This window comes from Helianthus annuus, chromosome 9 (assembly GCF_002127325.2).
Source record: "Helianthus annuus cultivar XRQ/B chromosome 9, HanXRQr2.0-SUNRISE, whole genome shotgun sequence".
NCBI classification, from domain to species: domain Eukaryota; kingdom Viridiplantae; phylum Streptophyta; class Magnoliopsida; order Asterales; family Asteraceae; genus Helianthus; species Helianthus annuus.
The window spans coordinates 91,123,249-91,141,959 of NC_035441.2; the positions used below are offsets into that span (position 1 = coordinate 91,123,249).

Genomic DNA, 18,711 nt, shown 5'->3' on the forward strand with positions numbered 1-18,711 from the left:
CCACCATCTACAGCAGCCGATGAGACCTAAATCGGAACCGAGAGGTTAGATCTGCTGATTAGGGTTTGCTTGAACGGTTTAAATCAGAAACTGCTTCATCGAGAGGTCAGATCTTACCACCAATAACCTTGAATTTGAATGTAGAGGTCAGATTTAACATGGATCTGGTGAAATCTTCATTAACAGCCGTGAAATTTCTAGAATCGCTAGAGAGAGAGAGAGAGCGCAATGGGGGTAGAGATGAATTATGAGATGAGAAAAAGTGATAATAAGAGAAACCCTAAAAGGGCAATACTGAACGCATGTTTTTATTAAAGAGGTGTACATGTGCTTTAGAGGGTTGTACATCATGCATTAACGGTGTTTTAAGGGAAGTGGCAAATTACCTTAAGATGCCCCTTAGATATGCTTATATATATAGTATAGATAAGTAATAACAACAATGATAACAAATAATATAAAACAGTATCAAGTTTAGCCGCATCTTTCCTCTCTCCTCTTCACATCCGCAAGCTTTCCTCACTCTCTCTTCCACATGTGCGCCCACCAACCTTGGTTTTAAAAAGCGCGCCTAAGTGCAAAGTGACCTAAGGCGCGAAGGGGATCGCCTTGAGTGACATAAGGCGAGCTGTGTACGAAAAGCGAGCGCCTTTGTCTCTTTTTCAGGTGAAATCGAAGGCGCAAAGCATGCGATTTATGTAGAAAGACGTGAAATTGAGGTTTTATACTCAAGAATGGTGATGCAGATGAAAAAAATAAACCTTACCTGCGATGATGATGAACCCTAGTGAAAATGGAGCAGACGATAGAGATGGAGGCTGTAGATACTGACAACTGCTTTTCTTTCCTCTATTTTAACCTAAAACTCTTTTATTTACATATTTCATCCTCAATGTTTTTGTTTTCATAAATTTTAACCTAAATCTCTTTTTATTAAGTTACATATTTCATACTCAGGCCTTAATATTTTTACTTTTTTTAATTTAACCTAAAACGTTTTTTAATTGTTTATTTTTTTTCTTATTTCACTAAGGGTTGTGCTTCTTTAATTTGTACCTTTAGCTTTTTATGTTGCAAATAGAGGTTAGTTAAGATTAAATGATATATCTTTTATTTATTTAAAGTTTTATTGTAAAAAGATTAATATAATAGTAAATATTAGATAAATCTAATTTAAAAATGTTATATTAATACTTTGCGCCTCGCGTACGAAAATCTATCTGCTTTCGCGCTTTACGCTTCGGTTTTAGAGATCGTCGCTTTTGTACGTTTCACGCTTTTTAAAACCAAGCCACCAACTCCATAAACCATCATAGTTTTTGTATTTTAGCACTATATTAATCATTAAATACACTAAAAACTTTTCTTTTGTATTAAAAGAGCAAATTTTCTTTTGAAGATGATTTTTTGTTGCATTGGCAGCCCAATGATCTTCAAAAGCGAAGGTTATGGGTTCGAGTCTCACTTGGAGCAAAATTGCTTTAGGTCGAGCCGACTTTTACCACAGTAGGTCTTTGCACAGTGAGTTTCCTCTAAGATGATAACGGGCCGAGTGCATCTATGTTCACAAGCGTGATTGACCTTTTGCTATTTGATTTACCCGAGTAATCAAGCTTTTCTTGGTTTGTTTAAAAACAACAAAAATATATATGAAAATTTATTACACATCCTACTCAAGAAACACTTGAAAACCAAAACGGTTTATGGTTTCTTGTTTACTTTCGAAAACCCTTTACTCAACAATCTCTCTCTATCAAATTCAATCCCTAATTGGAACAGTGAATAACCACCGACCCATTTTTTTTACATTCGATCAGTACCCACAAAGCAACCCTTGTTAATTCAATTCAAATGGATGTGCAGAAGTCGGATGAAATTACGCAGGGTTGGTTGTATCTAATTCGATTTAATCGGTTTGGATTGCAATATGCTCGAAGAAGGTATTTTGTTCTTCAGAACCAGTGTCTCAAAAGCTTCAAATCGGTACCTTTGTCTGACACTCAGGTATAATTAGGGGCTGTTGACTTGAAGGGTTTTGGTTTTAAATGGTGTTGGTTATGTTTCTTTCTTTCTTTCATTTGTTTTTTTTTTTAATTCTTGTTTGTTTGTTTTCGTTTGTCATCTTTAGTGGAAGTATTGCCTGTTATGATAAGAGGGTGTTTGGGATTATGTTTTGAAGTGATTATTTGATTATTGCGATTGTAAAACATAAATAATCTAAAAAAGTGTTTGGATGAAAAAGTGATTATCTGCCTCCAAAACGCAGTGTTGGGGAAGCATGTACCTACATGTTTTTTCACATAAAAATCTATTTTGAAAACGCATAATCTATTTTGAAAACGCAATACCAAACACCCCTTAAGATCCATATATGAACTATGAATAAGATATAAATATATTTTAAAGTATCCGATACATATATATAAGGTAAATTGGATTTTAATAATTTGAACTATGATAATAGTACATATTGGCACTGTGACCAGTGTGGCAGTGCCACTTTGAAGTTGGAACTTTCACTTTTGTTGTTAAGGGCAATCCGGGTCACATAATCATCATAGATTTACACTCGATTGACATTTGATTTCCACTTGATTTCGCTCGCAAGGAAGGAACATTTCCCTATTACGCACATAATCGTCCCTATGAGCGAAATCGAGTGTATTACGATGATCATGAGAGTGAGATTGCCCTTGGAAGCGAAAGTGAAAGTTTTGAGTGTCCGTCAGTAAGGATTATTAACGGCCAATGAGTCATGGTTTGAATTATTAAAATCTAACTTGCCTGTATATAAATATAAAATATTATAATATTATGTAGATAAAGTTTCGTACACATGAAATTTCGGGTCATATCAAGATTTTGAATTTTGTTCAGGAGCCACTAAGAAGTGCGATTGTAGACTCGTGCATACGCGTCACAGACAAAGGAAGAGAGAGTTTCAAAAGAAAAGTATGCGTGTTATCTCATTCTCGTCTTTCATTTATATAACTGTTTATGCTATTATATGTTTTCAATATGCAGGTCTTTTTCGTTTTCACCATCTACAATACTTCTAATCACAAAGATCACCTTAAGGTGCGCGGGTATTCTTCGAATCAAGTTTCCGCTTATCGTTTTTCGCTTATTCAATTTGAATTTTATAAATTCTGATTATAAAGTTAGGAGCAAGCAGCCCGGAAGAAGCTGCTAGGTGGATACATTCGTTACAGAACGTTGCAGCGGAAACAGGAACAGACTCAAAAAGACGATGGCAGCCTTTTAGGTAAGAGATAACGTTGGTTAATTTATTTTAAAAAATATATGAAAAATTATCATGAATTTTTATTTACAGATTAAATGATTCTAAAAGTGCAAAGCGTACAAATTCTGTTGACTGGACCGTATCCGCAACAAGGCATGTGGATGCGATCATGCCAGATGTGATAGCACCGTCCCAATGGAAAATTTTCGGTTGCCAAAATGGTACAAACTGGAATTGCTATCTCAAATTTAGATATATAAACGGATAATATTTTTCTTTCCGCTTTTGCAGGGCTTCGCCTCTTTAAAGAAGCAAAAGATAGTAATAATTCAAGTGAGAGCGTAAGTTTCCCTACTGTTTAAAAATGTTGATAATGACAAGAGTAAACTACAAAAATCGTCCTTTATGTATGTCACTTATTGCAAATTGTGTCCTTTGTCTTCAATAATTACAGAAAACGTACTCGATGTTTACAAACCCTTGCAAGTTATGTCCTTTAGCCCTAACTCAGTTAATTTTTGTGGTTAAATCTGAACAAATGGACCCCACATGACGCTATTTTTGTGGTTAAATCTGACCAGATAGACCCCACATGAGTAAAATGACCAAAATACCCTCATGCGAGGTCTATTTGGTCAGATTTAACCACAAAAAATTAACTGAGTTAGTGCTAAAGGACATAACTTGCAAGCGTTTGCAAACATCGAGTACGTTTTCTGTAATTATTGATGATAAAGGACACAATTTGCAATTATATATATAAAGGACGATTTTTGTAATTTACTCTAATGACAATTGACTCGAAAATTTATTTTTTTGAATTATGTTTTTGTTATTTTTAGCAGCGGGCTGGTCAACCAGCTATAATGGCGGTTGGTGTGGTTGAGGGAACATCAGAGGCCGTTTTTAAAATCCTCATGTCTATCGGTCCCTCTAGATACGAGTAAATATATTATATATACAAAAACTTCGTGCTTCTTTGTTGTTTTTAAACTTGTGTAAATATCACATTTCCATGTGTTGACGACTTTCGCAGATGGGATTTTTGTTTCCATGGTGGCACGGTGGTTGAACATCTTGACGGTCATACAGATATAATACACATGCAACTATGTAGAGATTGGCTACCATGGTTTAAACTCTTAAACTCGAGATTAAATATCAACTAGAAATAGAGTTATTAAAGCATTCTACGGTTTTCAGGGGAATTAAACGAAGAGATTTGCTCTTGAGGCGATATTGGAGAAGGGAAGATGACGGGACATATGGTATATAATATTTATTCCAAATCAAGGGCTCTTAGATTTATTTTTGTTTTTTATGTATTATTTTTTTTATTAAGTATAGTGAATCTTATGCTTTTGTTGTTACTTTTGGTTTTTAAATAGTTATACTATATCACTCGGTGATCCATAGCAAGTGTCCACCACAAGATAGTTACATCCGAGCTTACATTCACAGTAAGTATATGCTTCCAGTTAGAGGTGGTGATAAGATGAGCAGGCCAGACGGGTTGGGTAATATGTCAAATACAATTGTTTTTTTAATTTTGACCCAGTTGAGATAAAAAGCAACGCATATTGACCCGTTTATAAGTAAATGGTTTGAGATTACACGTGCTTCCGATCTTCCACATATGAAGATTTTATTCAACTGGTTGGAACAATTTGCTTAGAATTTTGTTATTATTATTATTATTACTATTATTATTATTATTATTATTATTATTATTATTATTATTATTATTATTATTATTATTATTATTATTCAGGTGGAGGATTTGTGGTTAGCCCTGTGAATCAAGGAAAAGAATCTGTTGTTAAACACATGCTTTCGGTTGATTGGAAGTTGTGGAAATCCTATTTTCCAAAAACGTCTACAAGGTCTCTGACAATTTGTATGCTTGGTAGAGTTTCAGGTATTCTTGAACAATATAAATATAGAGTTAAGTTCTTGTGGAAATAAAATTATCGTACGAAACGTACGAAGTGAAAGAAAGTCAAAAAAGTGGCGGTGACATTTTGGTAATTATCAGCAACTTCAAAATTACTCTAGTAGAGTAATTTTGAACTTCTGTAGGGTAATTTTGTAAAAGCTCAAGTAGAGTAATTTTGGTCGTGTAGGGTAATTATCAAAATTGTAGGGTAATTATCAAAATTACACTAACCCCCCCCCCCCCCAACCCCCCAACCCAAACTAAAAGCTAAAAACTAAACCATAAAGCTAAACCCCATAACTAAATGCTAACAAAATTACTCTACAAGACATTTCCCAAAATTACCCTACAGAAGTCAAAATTACTCTACTAGAGTAATTTGATAATTACCCTACATTTCTCAAAATTACTCTACAGATGCTCAAAATTACCCTATTGATGCTCAAAATTACCCTACTAGAGTAATTTTGAAGTTTTTGATAATTACCAGATTGCCACCGCCACTTTTTGCTTTTCCCCAGTACAGTACTTTTGAAATTGCTGATAATTACCATATTGCCACCGCCACTTTTTGACTTTTCTTTCAATTCGTACAGTTCGTACGTTTATTTTATTTTTATTTGATCTTTTACCTATAAATATATGTCATTCCATTAATTATCCTTTGAGTAAAGTACACAGATGGTCCCTGTGGTTTACCAAAAATTTGGATTTGGTCCCTAGCTTTCCAAAAGTACATGCATGGTTCCAATGGTTTGCACTTTGTAACGCATTTAGTCCCTAACTTTACCAAAGGTCACATGGATGGCCTCTGTGGTTTGCACTTTGGAACACGGTTAGTCCCTAACTTGGACATGCTGAAACCTTTAGATTCGTTGGCTGGGGACCAAATGCGTTATAAAGTGCAAACCACAGGGACCATCCGTGTAATTTACTCTTATCCTTTTCTTGAAGATATATGGATACGGACAAATACTGAAGTTACCATCCTTAAAACACAAAGTCAATATATTTATAAATGTAAATCTCTTTTGGTGTTGGTTAGCATTGAGAGAACTGTTTAGAGCCAGAGCAGGGGAGCTATGTAGTGATGATTTTTTATCTAGAGAATGCGTGTCAATTCGTATAAATGAACAGCAGCAGCAGGTGAAACCAGAGGGTGGCCAAATAATGCCAATGGAAGAAGTCAAAGAATCACCGGTTTCAAATGCCTCTGATGAGTTTTTTGACTTCCCCGATCATTCAGATGATGAACTTGAGTGGGATTCTGAAAGCTCACAACATTGCTATGTGGTACTAGTTACTATACTGTTAAAATATAATGTAGATGTGGAAAATGGGTTTGTCGTAAAAATACGCCATTTTTGTACAGATTGAAATGGGTTGGGTATGGTACGCCCTAAACGCTTTTGCCCAAAATTCTTGATCTTTTAAAAGTTAGTTACTGGCTCAGATATGGATATACATATAATACACAAATAATACTTTTTCAATAACTATTTAAAGTTTTAGATAAAAGTATGTAGGAGGTTTTATGAATTTGAAATACACTTCAGTTGACTTTTGACTTTAACAACCTATTTAACTTTATTTAAGCTAAACGGGTTGACCTGAGTTGACCTGTTCATAAGTAAACGGGTCAAAAAGACAATCTCCAATAGATGTGTGTGTGTGTATGATAATTATAATTATTTTTATTGTTTTCTATTTAAAGGTAAAAAAGAAAACTAAAAAAAATAAAAATAGAAATATAAATAGGTGAATTGCCAAAATCGTTCTTGAGTTAACGATACATTTTAACTGGGTTTGTGATCTGGATAGAAACGACATTTTAACGGGTTTGTAATTTGGATAGAAATGGCCACAAAATCAAAATGTTAGGTATCCAGATATAAAAATAACACTTTTAAACCTTCTTTGACAATCAGTCTCCATCTATGCAGGAAAATTGTCAGCCTAAACTGTCATCAGCAGCTGGATTTGTGAAAAAACTGCACGATCTTGCAGTTCAAAGAAAGGGTTATAAGGATTTACAAGAAGTATTACGGGAATCAAATCCATCGTCATATGAATACGGATCAACGTTTCCAAAAGACTCAAACTGTAATCTCCCTTGCAGTTGGGCATCTACCGATCCTTCCACATTTCTTATTCGTAGTGATAGTTATCTCGAAGACCAACGAAAGGTATCATTTCGTTTTTACGTATCTATTTTTACACACAAAAAGAACGAATCGTCAATTTAAGAATTACGTGCAGTACAAAGCAAAAGGCACCTTGATGCAGTTGGTTGCTGCTGATTGGTTAAAATCTGATAAACGTGAAGATGATCTTGCAGGGCGTTTTGGTGGAATTGTTCAGGTTTGATCCATGTTTCATGATACTTTTATTAGTTCCACACCCGAATGGTTTAATAAGATATCGTTAAATCTACACGGGTTTTGCAGAAATACGCAGCACATGGCGGCCCCGAGTTTTTCTTTGTCATTAACATACAGGTGCAAACTTTTAACCCGTTTGACACGTTTAACTCGATCTGCTTTTTGTCAATTTTTTTGTGACATGTTTGAGATAAAACGCAACCCGAATACAGGTTCCAGGAACGACGACATATAGTCTTGCTCTATATTACATGATGAGAACTCCTTTGGGATCTTGTTCATTGCTCGAACATTTTGTCAAGGGTGACGATTCATTCAGAAACTCAAGATTTAAGCTCATACCATATATATCCAAGGTTAATATCATGGGATTTGCTTGAAAATGAAAGCCAAAATGTTGACTTTGACTTTGAGGATGCTTTGACTTGTAGGGATCGTGGTTGGTCAAGCAAAGCGTGGGGAAAAAAGCTTGTTTGATAGGTCAAGCACTTGAAATCAATTATTTTCATGGGAAGAATTACATTGAGGTAACGTACTAACGTTCTTCGTTTAGTTCCAAGAAGAGGTTGACTTTTGAAAGTCAAACAACCTACTTTCGGTTTCAGAGTTCATTTTGAACTTCATTTCATTTTTTTAAAAGGAGTTCGTATGGGCATCAAGATGTATAACATTTACCATCTATAAAGAAAAAACAAATGCTAAATAATTTAAAGAACCGGTATGAAAAATTGCATCTTGTAAATACTACGTTTTGACTTTGACTCATTGTATGTCTTCAACACTTTTATGCAGCTTGGCGTTGATATAGGTTCATCAACGGTGGCAAGAGGGGTGGTCGGTCTTGTTCTTGGTTACCTGAACAATTTGGTTATAGAAATGGCTTTCTTGATACAGGTGCGTGTGACACACCTTTAAAACATGACTTGCAACCAGTTTTGTATATATAAATTTCACTAATTATTTAGAGTAAATTACAAAAATCATCCTTTATGTATGTCAATTATTGCAAACTGTGTCCTTTATCTTCAATAATTACAGAAAACATACGCGATGTTTGCAAACCCTTGCAAGTTATGTCCTTTAGCCCTAACTCAGTTAATTTTTTGTGGTTAAATCTGACCAAATGGACCCCACATGAGAGTAAAATCACATGAGGGTATTTTGGTCATTTTACTCTCATGTGGGGTCTATTTGGTCAGATTCAACCACAAAAATACCCTCATGTGGGATCCATTTGGTCAGATTTAACTACAAAAATTAACTGAGTTAGGGCTAAAGGACATAACTTGCAAGGGTTTGTAAACATCGAGTACGTTTTCTGTAATTATTGAAGATAAAGAACACAGTTTGCAAAAAGAGACATACATAAAGGACGATTTTTGTAATTTACTCAAATATATATGACATCATCCATTTTGAAACTGGTCAAACTAGTGTACTCGTAACGTGGCCGGTCCATTGACCTGTTTGGTTATAAACAAAGTTATGAAACATTGGCATAGAACGCAACCTAACTAATGTTCTATCGTTTACAGGCTAACACACATGAGGAGCTACCCGAAACCCTTTTGGGAACTTGTCGATTGAATCACATGGATGCATCCAAATCGATATCCGTAGACTCCATGAACATCTAGCTTAAAGATTTTGATTCCGGTATAGGCGATTCTTTAATTCAAGTTAAATAGATGCATTGTATTGCACAATGAAAACATATTTTTACTTGGTTGTCTGTATGTTATTGTTGTTGTTTCATTTAACAACACTTGATTCATGAAAGTTGTATAGTGTATAATCATCCATTTGAATTCCTTCTCCTTCCATTTGATACATTTGCTTCATAGTCTCCCTACATATATTAATTAAAGCACTTTCCACAAACACATTAGATAAAGCACAAGCTATATGATACATATTTTGGAGTGTTTTTAATAATAATAATAATCAAAATCCACATGTATTAACCTAACCCTAAGTTTCAATATTAATTTCGAAATAACAATTTATTAAAATAATTCTGGATTTATTAATAGTGACAATAAATTTTTTACATTTTGAAATCCAATTAAAAAGGTGAAAATGGTAACATTTAAATCAATAGGATTTTAGGATTATTTGTTTTATAGATTTAATAATGTGTATAAGAGGACTTTTTAATAAGTTGATAATATATGATGTTATTATTTAGTTAAGTTATTATAAAATTAATTTAACTTAGCATGTGCTCCTTTGGGTGTCCCAAGTTAGTTGGTGTAGGTGGGGGAGAGCAGCAACTGGTTTTATGCAACAAAAGGTTCCTGAGTAAACTAAATGAGACGATTTATAGGATTGCAGTTAGGCCAACAATGTTATATGAGACACACTATTGGGCTATCAAGAAGTCATAAATGCATAAGATTGAAGTAGCAGAGATGAAGATGTTGAGATGGATGTGTGAACACACAAGATTAAACCAGATTAAATATGAGGCTTTTAGAGAAATGTTACGAGTGACTAATATATTAGATAAGATAAAGGATGGGAGACTGAGATAATTTGGTCATGTGAAGAAAAGGCATGCGACGAAGCTCATTAGAGCAATGGAAACACTCATTGTGCAGGGGAAGAGGAGTAAAGGCAGACCAAAGTTAACTTGAGATGAGCGGATTAGACAATATTTGCTAGAGTTGAACTTCTCTGAGGACATGGTCCAGGATAGAAGATCACAGAGACGTAGAATCAAGATTAATGATTTTTTTTTTCTTGAGAGGGGTGGGGCTTAGATTTTCCTAGACTTTACATATGTGTTGCTCTTCGGCATTTTATATGTCTATTTTTATCAAGTTACACTTTGACCACTTTTTTTTTTTTTTTTTTTTTTGTTATAGGTAGTTTTCTGTTGGTATATCTTCAGTTCTGTTTATTTTGGAATCAAATTTATTGGTTGTTGTCTGCTTGAGGGATAGTGAGCCATGTTAGAGATAAATATCAAAACAAGTTAACCGACCCGAATTGGGGAAACCGGCCTGAACCAAAACCGGTACCATATAAAATGGTTCGGTTTGTATTCCAAACCATAGGTTCGGCACTGTTTCCACACCCCACATAAAAAAACGTCCCGAACCATTTTTTGCCAAACCGGTTTAGGACCGGTCCAAAAATAGTACACACAAATTTGACTTTTTTTACCGTTAAAAAATGGTCATATGACCGCTCGGGGCTGTTTATATCGTTTTCTTTACCACCAATTTACCATTTTGCCCTGCTAAGTTACTATAAGTATTTGATGTTTTTAGTTGATCATAACACCAAAAAACCACTCATCTTGCAGACAATTCACTTCACCATACTTTCAAGCCGTTACTTCAAACCTACCAAATCTTGATGAAACCGAACCGATTTCAAACTGAAACCGATCAAAGTCAAAACCGGTTTGGGTTGAAAAAAAAACGATGTGTTCACCTTTAGCCCACATACATACATACATCTGGCCGAAGTCCTTTTAGGTGTCCATTTTTTTTGACACCTCATGTCTTCTAATAAACAACCTATCTTACATATTGGGCTCGTTCACTTTCTCAGAATAAAACCTAGGGGTGTATACGGTTCGGTTCGGTTTGATTATTAGCATTATCCGTAACTGTAACCGAAGTTATCGGTTAATTGGTTCGGTTAATTCGGTTAATTTGTCGGTTTTCGGTTCGGTTCGGTTAAATTTCGGTTAATAACCAATTCAAACAAGGGTTATTTTTTTTTTTGCTTAGAAATACATGTAATGGAGGTATAAATACATGAAATAGATGTATAAGTACATAAAATGGATGTATAAATAAATGAAATGGAGGTATGAATGCATGAATAGATGTTTAAATAAATGAAATAAAGGTTTAAATAAATGAAATGAAAGCATAAATAAATGAAATACATGTGTTACTACATGAAATGAAAGTATAAAACATGAAATACATGAAATAGAGGTATAAAAGGTAGAAATATATAAAGAAATAAATGATTCGGTTCGGTTCGGTTAATTTCGGTTAACCAATGGTAAAGCAATATCCGTTAACCGACTTTCGGTTAGTTCTCGGTTCGGTTCGGTTAATTTCGGTTAACCAACGGTAAAAAAAATATCCGTTAACCGACTTTTGATTAATTCGGTTCGGTTAATTTCGGTTCAGTTTTATCGTTTTTTGGTTCGGTATCGATTAACGGTTCAGTTATTGCACACCTCTAATCTCACCCAAGGCCTAATATTCTTATCCTTGTTGAATATTTTCATTACTTACTTGGGGCACGTTCTCACGCATTATTAGGAAATAAATTAACTCTTTATACGGGGATTTCAACTTTTATTTGATAGAAAAAAAGAAAACTTATTCTAATTTGGATGTAACATTTCTAGATTATTTTTTTTGCTAATCACACGGGAGAATCCAATCAGATTTTGATCTATGAGACCTGAAAGCAGGTCATGTTCCACTTGTAGTTTAACAAAAGGATGATATTTAGTTAGCCCATTTAATATTCATGTTGTGTTTAAGTTGGTATGTTTAATTAATGAGTTAACCCTTTAACCCGTTTATGGGTTTATCAAAATTTTCTTATTTGGATTTTATTTGAGGTTATGTAAAAATGTTAAATTTGATACTTTGATTTCAAAGTTTACACTCTTGAGGCTATGCACTATGGTATAACGCCCAGGTGATATAGCATTGTGAAGGGCGTGATGGGGGTTGCATGAGCCTCCTCATGGTGTGAAAGGGGTATGATGATGTTATAACAACCCTCGAAAACATCCTATAACGCTTCGTAATCACGAAACCGAACCTGTATAAGCTTATTTTTTATAAAAAAACAAATAAAATATTAATTTTTACTCGGTCGCCGGTCGCGACGGGATCTACCCAGGTGTGTCGCGGGGCGCGACAGGCCCTTTCTTACCGGACACTGCTTGTGCCACGTGTCAGACACGTGTTGGACCTAGCCACTGACTCGACAACCCTAGCCGTAGCTAGGGTGCCCTCGCGGGGCGCGAGAGGACCCCCCTTAGGCCGGTCGCAGGGCGCGAGAGGACCCCCTTGGGCCGGTCGCGGGGCGCGAGAGACCCCCGGAAAAGCTATTAATTGAGGTGATCAGCCACAGTCTCAACCCGCTCACAAATCTTTCTTTCTCTCTATAATTTCATACGAAAATAACAGATAAATACCCCCTAAATCACGAAGCTCTGCCCCGTTGTAAGTATTTTAACCCCCGATCACTAATTCGATACCTTGTCCGATTGATCTGGAACCCAGCAACTGATGTCAAAGTGCTTCCTGTTTAGGGTTATGCTTTGTAAACTAAGTTGGGGTTATGTCTCGTGACGTATTGATAAGTTGAATTTGGGTTATTATACTAACGTGCGTGCATTGTATGTCTTTAATAGGAACTCAAGAATATTAGCAGAAAATACTTACAGGAAGCCTGTAGAAAAACATAAGTTTACAATGTGACTCATTCTCCTTTTTATCACATTTTTGTGATACATTTATATTTAAAATGCTTTACAAAAACCCTAAATGTTTATCAGTTATATTTACAGTGATTAAGTTTTTGTATTCTACAATTACTATCGGTATGTGGGGTTTTGTATACATTACTTGTCACTCGTTAATATTGGATAAAGAGTTAGCCAATATTAGCATGACCACAAGCACGAGGGAAAATGGTGCCCCAGTAGCAATACTGTTTGGGAAATTGGTAGATATAAACAAATGTAAAAACTCTTGATGCTGTAATGTGAGTGCATAATGTCTATCACTTCCGTCAATCACGTATCGCAGCTTATTAGATGAAACAAGACCGGTGTTGAACTGTACAAAAGTCAAAGTTGGTGTATACTGAAGTGCATCCGGACGAATGGACATATAGTCCATTCGGACAGATGTGCATTCTGTTCATTCGGAAACTTATTGACTTAGTCCATCCGTCCGGATGGAGGCCATCCGCTAGGTTGATGCGTCCGAATGAGCACTGCTTATAAATAGGAGTGTAAGGTCTTGTCATTTGATAACTTTGGTGATCAGAGTGGGGAAACTCTGTCCATTTGATTTCGTGGTTTTGTATTGTCACAATATCAATAGAAATCAGTTTATAATTACATCTAAGTGTCTGATCCACACATATGATTGGATTCCGCAGAACTCACGTGTTCGTATGCATTCAACGGTCAAGGAATCGATCCAGAATTCGAATTCACATCTAAAATATAGCAATGTGCCTTTTCATAAATCGAATGTACTCGCCAGTATTTTTGCTGATAAAATATTTTTAAAACGCGTTTCAGGTAACTTGATTGGAAGCTAAAAACTCAGCTACTGAGCACTGAAGGCTTAAAGAAAGTGGCTATAAAAGTTACCTAAATAAAAGGAGGAGTTTATGTTTTCAGCAAACTAGGGTTTATCCCTATAGAAATATTATAAGTGAAATATGGGTTTTATCCCATTTGTTTAATACAAACAGTTTGGTGTTTTGCAAACTTTGAATTTATTTCCTGACTACGATCCCGATGTTTTAATTCCGCTGCCAAATTAATAAACACTGATACCACCGGCTCGTGCTCGCGGCGCCCGCTCCCAGGGTGGGATCGGGGGGTTGCGACAGATGTGGACCGTGTTTTTTAACCAATTAGAATATTTTTTTTTTGTTTTTTAACTTATTTAAAAGGAATATTGGAATTTAATAATCTCAATTATTCGTGATTTCCCGCCAACAGTCCCAACTTCAAAAATAACTACTGATAGTCCCAACTATCACCAATGGACCCTGACTAACATAACCCTAACGCTGTTAGTCTCCGGTCACCGGAAAACCTTTTTTGGCCAGCAAAAGGTTTTTAAAGCTTGGATCTAAGGTTACAAAGAGGCTTGGGACGAAAATGTTGAGTTTTCCGGCCAAAAAGTTGAGTTTTCCGGCGACTTCAATAATCGGGGCTTTTACTAGAAAAAAGTTCCTAAAGGTCCGTAATAAGGTTACAAAGAGTTTTGGGACGAAAAGGTTTAGTTTTCCGGTCAAAAAGGAGTTTTCCGGCCAAAAACGTTTTTCTGGCGACCGGAAACTAACGACGTTAGGGTTCTGTTAGTCAGGGTCCATTGGAGGCCAAAATGTTAATAGTTGGGACGACAATAGTTATTGTTGAAGTTGGGACTGTTAGCGGCCAACGATAAATAATTTTTATTATTAAAATCCAATATTCCTACTTAAAAAAAGTATTATTTTAATAGGTAGTGGGTAGTAAAAACTAGTGAAACCATAGTGAGTGTTAGTGAATATAAGTGATGTGAAGAGGTGGTAGTGACGTAGAGTGAAAAAATGTGAATGATAATAGATTGTTCAAACATGAGTTACTATTTATTTCGAGAATTGAAAATATATTTTTCACTTGAACTACCTACCATCTCTACGTTTCGTCGTTTCAGTAGCTTTATTTGTTACTCTAAATTACATATTATCAAATAGAAGTGTTACCCGCCGCAATGCGGCGGGATTATATTTATATTTCTGCTAAGCCGTTTGCTAGTTACATCCTCGTCAAAGTTACTTAATTACATAAGTTTTACCAAAAAACAACATCTCATGTTATGATTGCAAGTTATGTTAGTTGCATAACCTGTGCAAAAGATATTTTGTTAGGTGATGTGGCTTCTATTCATACGGCTTCCAGTTGCGTTGGTATCCTACTGTGCAACTGTACAAAAGACGTTTTCCCCTTCGATCATTCCCAGCGTCCTCTTTGATGCACTGCTAGAATCTGAGTTAGAAGATTGTTAAAGTTAGTAGGATTTATATGTTAACATACAACATACTTAAGTAAGAAAAGTATTGGTGGATGACATTACTTCCTTCATGTGTGTGTAATTCTTCCTTCATGTGTGTGTAATTCGCAAAAGACATTCTTCTTCAATACTCATTTTTATAATAAAATTGTTTGATGAAGCATTAATATAAACTTTATCACCGCTCGGGACACGGCCAACCCCTAATACCGAAATAAACTAAAAAAGGGTAAATGCACGGTACCCCTGACCGCGGGAGGGATCCCCCTCCCCAGTTTGCTACCCAACCAAGCGCCCTAGCGGCAGTGGCGGATCCAGGAATTTTTTTCACTGGGTTCACTTTTTTAGGACTGAACATAAAGAACTTCGGGTCGGTTCGACGGTTCGCGTCGGGTAAGGTACATCACATGTAAAATGGATAGTATTTCCTAGTTTTACAACCAATAAAAATAAGCGGATTAAACGGGTCGCGAACCTCCCAGGGTGTCCTGAACATGGCATATTTAGCTAAACTGTGTTTGCGGGTTCGATCCTAAACTGACCCAAACCTGTTTAGGCTAAACTCAAACCTGTGAATTTCATGTTATGTTTGTGTTGTGTCAAATGATTATTTGTTCAATTAGGCATATAGAAGTTACTATTCAATTCGCATTTCCACTTAGCAAAAACATTGTTGTTGGCTAAGTTGTAAATTAGTTACTTGTTCAGTTTATTATTCCCGAATATAGGAAAATGGTTTACAATATTGGAATTCGGTAAAAGGTCCCAAGTTTTCAATTAATTTTAGGACTCTACTGCAGAGTTAATAGTAATATATTTTGATCTTATCTTACTCCATACTTCATGTTCCAAACAGTCTTCTGATTAATGCAAGCAATTGTTACACTAAACAGTAATCGTTTAGAAGATCAGACATGATGACTTGAAAAAGTAATCACCAAAAGAGCTTTCTCTTTCATCTAAAGATTAATACATAGAATTTTAGTGAAACAAACAGATGGTTAACCACTTAATCGAACTGTTTCGGTAGCAATAAAACATCAAAAGCTGAAACTTTCAGCAACAATATTAACTTAAAAACCCAATTTCAAACCCAATTTATGTAATCAACAGATTATAAATTGTAATCACTGATGTAATCAAAAGCTGTAATCACTGATGTAAAACAAACAGATGTATAACAAACTGTAATCACTGATGTAATCAAAATTCTAACCTTAATCGCTGATTCGAATAAGAAAAACAAAGTGTCTGGCAGCAATCGGCAGAGGCGGAGCAGCCGAGCAGCCGAGCAGGGGAGAGGAAGGACGTCGCGGTGTTGGCAGACGGCAGCAATCGGCGGAGAGGAAGCCAGTGGGAGGTGGACTGGTGGAACTGCTGATGTTGCTGTTGGTTACTTGTTATGTGGCTGTGCGGCGGCGTGTGTTTTGTGATATAACCCTAAATGGGTTTTATTACATTAATAAAAAAAATTAAAAAGAGAAATAAAAAAAAACAAAAAAAAACACTTGATACGGGATTCGAACTCGGGTGAGTTAGAAAGAAAAGCGCGGACATAACCGGTGGAACCAAGGCTTTTTTTGTTTATGGGTTTCCTTTATAATTTACTTATGGGTTCCTTTTCAGTTTCTTATATATATTTACACTAAAAATTAAAAACCGAATGGGTTCCCGGGAACCCGTAGTTTCTACATAAGTCCGCCCTGCCTAGCGGTGAATTCCCCGGTCTGCTCAGGGTAAGAATCGAACTTGCGACCTCCACCTTGCAGGTTTTAAGATGGGTGTCGGTGGCCACTGGGCTGACACCCAGTGGTTAATACCGAAATAAACTACCCATGACTTAAATAGTTAAAACTGACTTCGTTACCGAAGCGAGTCGCAACAGGATGAACCTAATCATATCTAGAGAATGCGGATCACGGCTGCAGCTGGGTTGCCCACGGCTAAGGAATGGAGCCGCAACTGCAAGCTACAGTTGGGTGTTGTGAGGCTGTGAGCTGTAGCTGGTGCTGCACTTTTGTCACTTAAGCTTCACAGTTTATACTCCACTATCTCACTTAAACTTTGCTTGTCAGGCATAAAAAATGGCTAAAAAGTTTCGCAATGCAACACTATATTCATATGCTAATTCTACAGCAAGCATGTAATTGCACACGTGATTATATAACAGATGAATAACTATAAGAAAAATTAGAGAACTACATTGAAGAAACCTTTCAAGAAATCAACAATGCAATACCATTTATCCAAAAGGATATAGAAGTTTTTCCTTGATAGACTCCCGGCTCGAAAAAGAGCAAAGTTTTTTTTTGAAATAATATAAAAATCTGCAACATAGTACCAATATTAGAAACCGATTAATATAAGAACAATAATGCATAAAAATCCGTAATACTATAGTAGCTTATTAAGTCTCACTTACCAATGATAATCTATGTGAAGTGCATTAAAACAATATAGGATGAAAGTTTTAAGTCCTGTACAATTCCACAAATCTAAAATTTTCACTGCTATGGAATTTTGTACCAGGATGGATCCATGTATACAATCAGCGGCCAACATATTGGGTATTTGTTGCTTCTTTGTGTCCTGGTTGGAAGAAAATCCCAACAAAAACCAAACGTGTAATGGTCATGAATACGATGTTCATCTATAATTATGTATAAAATACCAAATCAACAAACGACAATATTTGATTATTTAATGTCAAAGAACCCAGAAAAGTAAATCAAAATGTAGAGCCTTGAACCAAAAAGTGAGAATACAAATCAAAGTAACACAAAATACGAATGAAGACCCAAAATACACATACCTGAGACTTGGGAGGTGACTTAAAACACGTAAATTGAAGCGAACACGGGTGAATCAGGAGTTACGTCGGTGCAAGAGAAGGCAAAACACTGATTTAGGGTTCTAAAATTAGTCCATGGAAAAGTAAATCAATACCAAAGAACAAATAATTAAACCAAACCAAAACCCATTACAATTCTGGCAAAAAGATGTGAAATTTCACATGGGAACAAAGAATTCGCCAGAACCAAACAAAACCCTCGACCCAAAAATAATAAAGATTAAAGATTTGTCAGACCTGATGATCAGAATTAGGACCAGACCAGCCGATTAATGGATTGCATGTGTCCGCCCAAATAATCCCCAAATCAAAGCCCTTGAGATCGATTTATTCAATAACCTGGTGGTTGATACGGTGGTTATGTGGTGGTCCCTCCAAGCGGGGATGGATGTGAGCTTTTAAGAGAGAAAGAAAAAGTTGGTGGCACTATTGTGAATAGCATCCTAAGTATGTCTAATTTGTATCCTGTTCATAAGAACCTACCGCAAATGTTATATAGAATAATT

General features: G+C 35.7%; 1 protein-coding gene and 1 long non-coding RNA gene across 6 annotated transcripts; one reads left to right on the forward strand and one right to left on the reverse strand.

The window, feature by feature from the left end:
• Positions 1-1,662: 1,662 nt before the first annotated feature.
• LOC110877731 (protein ENHANCED DISEASE RESISTANCE 2-like) lies at positions 1,663-9,378 on the forward strand. Of its 3 annotated transcripts, none has more exons than XM_035977308.1 (19): positions 1,663-2,004; positions 2,878-2,952; positions 3,025-3,086; positions 3,176-3,265; positions 3,335-3,465; positions 3,536-3,585; positions 4,087-4,187; positions 4,281-4,376; positions 4,448-4,512; positions 4,633-4,704; positions 5,016-5,162; positions 6,226-6,473; positions 7,124-7,366; positions 7,440-7,541; positions 7,628-7,678; positions 7,774-7,917; positions 7,993-8,088; positions 8,354-8,455; positions 9,097-9,378. In XM_035977308.1, the coding sequence occupies exons 1-19, from the start codon at positions 1,852-1,854 to the stop codon at positions 9,196-9,198; spliced, it is 2,130 nt and encodes a 709-aa protein (XP_035833201.1). In that variant the 5' UTR covers positions 1,663-1,851; the 3' UTR covers positions 9,199-9,378. The 3 variants fall into 3 exon arrangements, with proteins under 3 accessions (XP_035833201.1, XP_021981617.1, XP_035833200.1); XM_022125925.2 differs by having other exon boundaries at positions 1,664-2,004; positions 3,025-3,078; positions 3,162-3,265; XM_035977307.1 differs by having other exon boundaries at positions 1,664-2,004; positions 3,025-3,078; positions 3,162-3,265; positions 4,090-4,187.
• Positions 9,379-15,034: 5,656 nt separating this feature from the next.
• On the reverse strand, positions 15,035-18,711 carry LOC110874352. 3 transcript variants are annotated; one of them, XR_002555867.2, is made up of 5 exons: positions 18,443-18,711; positions 18,167-18,254; positions 17,777-17,943; positions 17,594-17,681; positions 15,035-15,329 (listed from the first exon to the last, which is right to left on the reverse strand). It is a non-coding gene; the product is annotated as an uncharacterized LOC110874352 (long non-coding RNA). The 3 variants fall into 3 exon arrangements; XR_004866395.1 differs by having other exon boundaries at positions 17,594-17,943; XR_004866396.1 differs by lacking the exons at positions 17,594-17,681; positions 17,777-17,943; positions 18,167-18,254; positions 18,443-18,711 and adding an exon at positions 16,571-17,587.

Coding starts and splice junctions, on each gene's coding strand:
- LOC110877731 (XM_022125925.2), top strand. CDS start 1,852: ATGGATGTGCAGAAGTCGGATGAAATTACGCAGGGTTGGTTGTATCTA. Junction 4,705..5,015: donor CATCCGAGCTTACATTCACA/GTAAGTATATGC, acceptor ATTATTATTCAG/GTGGAGGATTTGTGGTTAGC. Junction 8,089..8,353: donor ATGGGAAGAATTACATTGAG/GTAACGTACTAA, acceptor ACTTTTATGCAG/CTTGGCGTTGATATAGGTTC.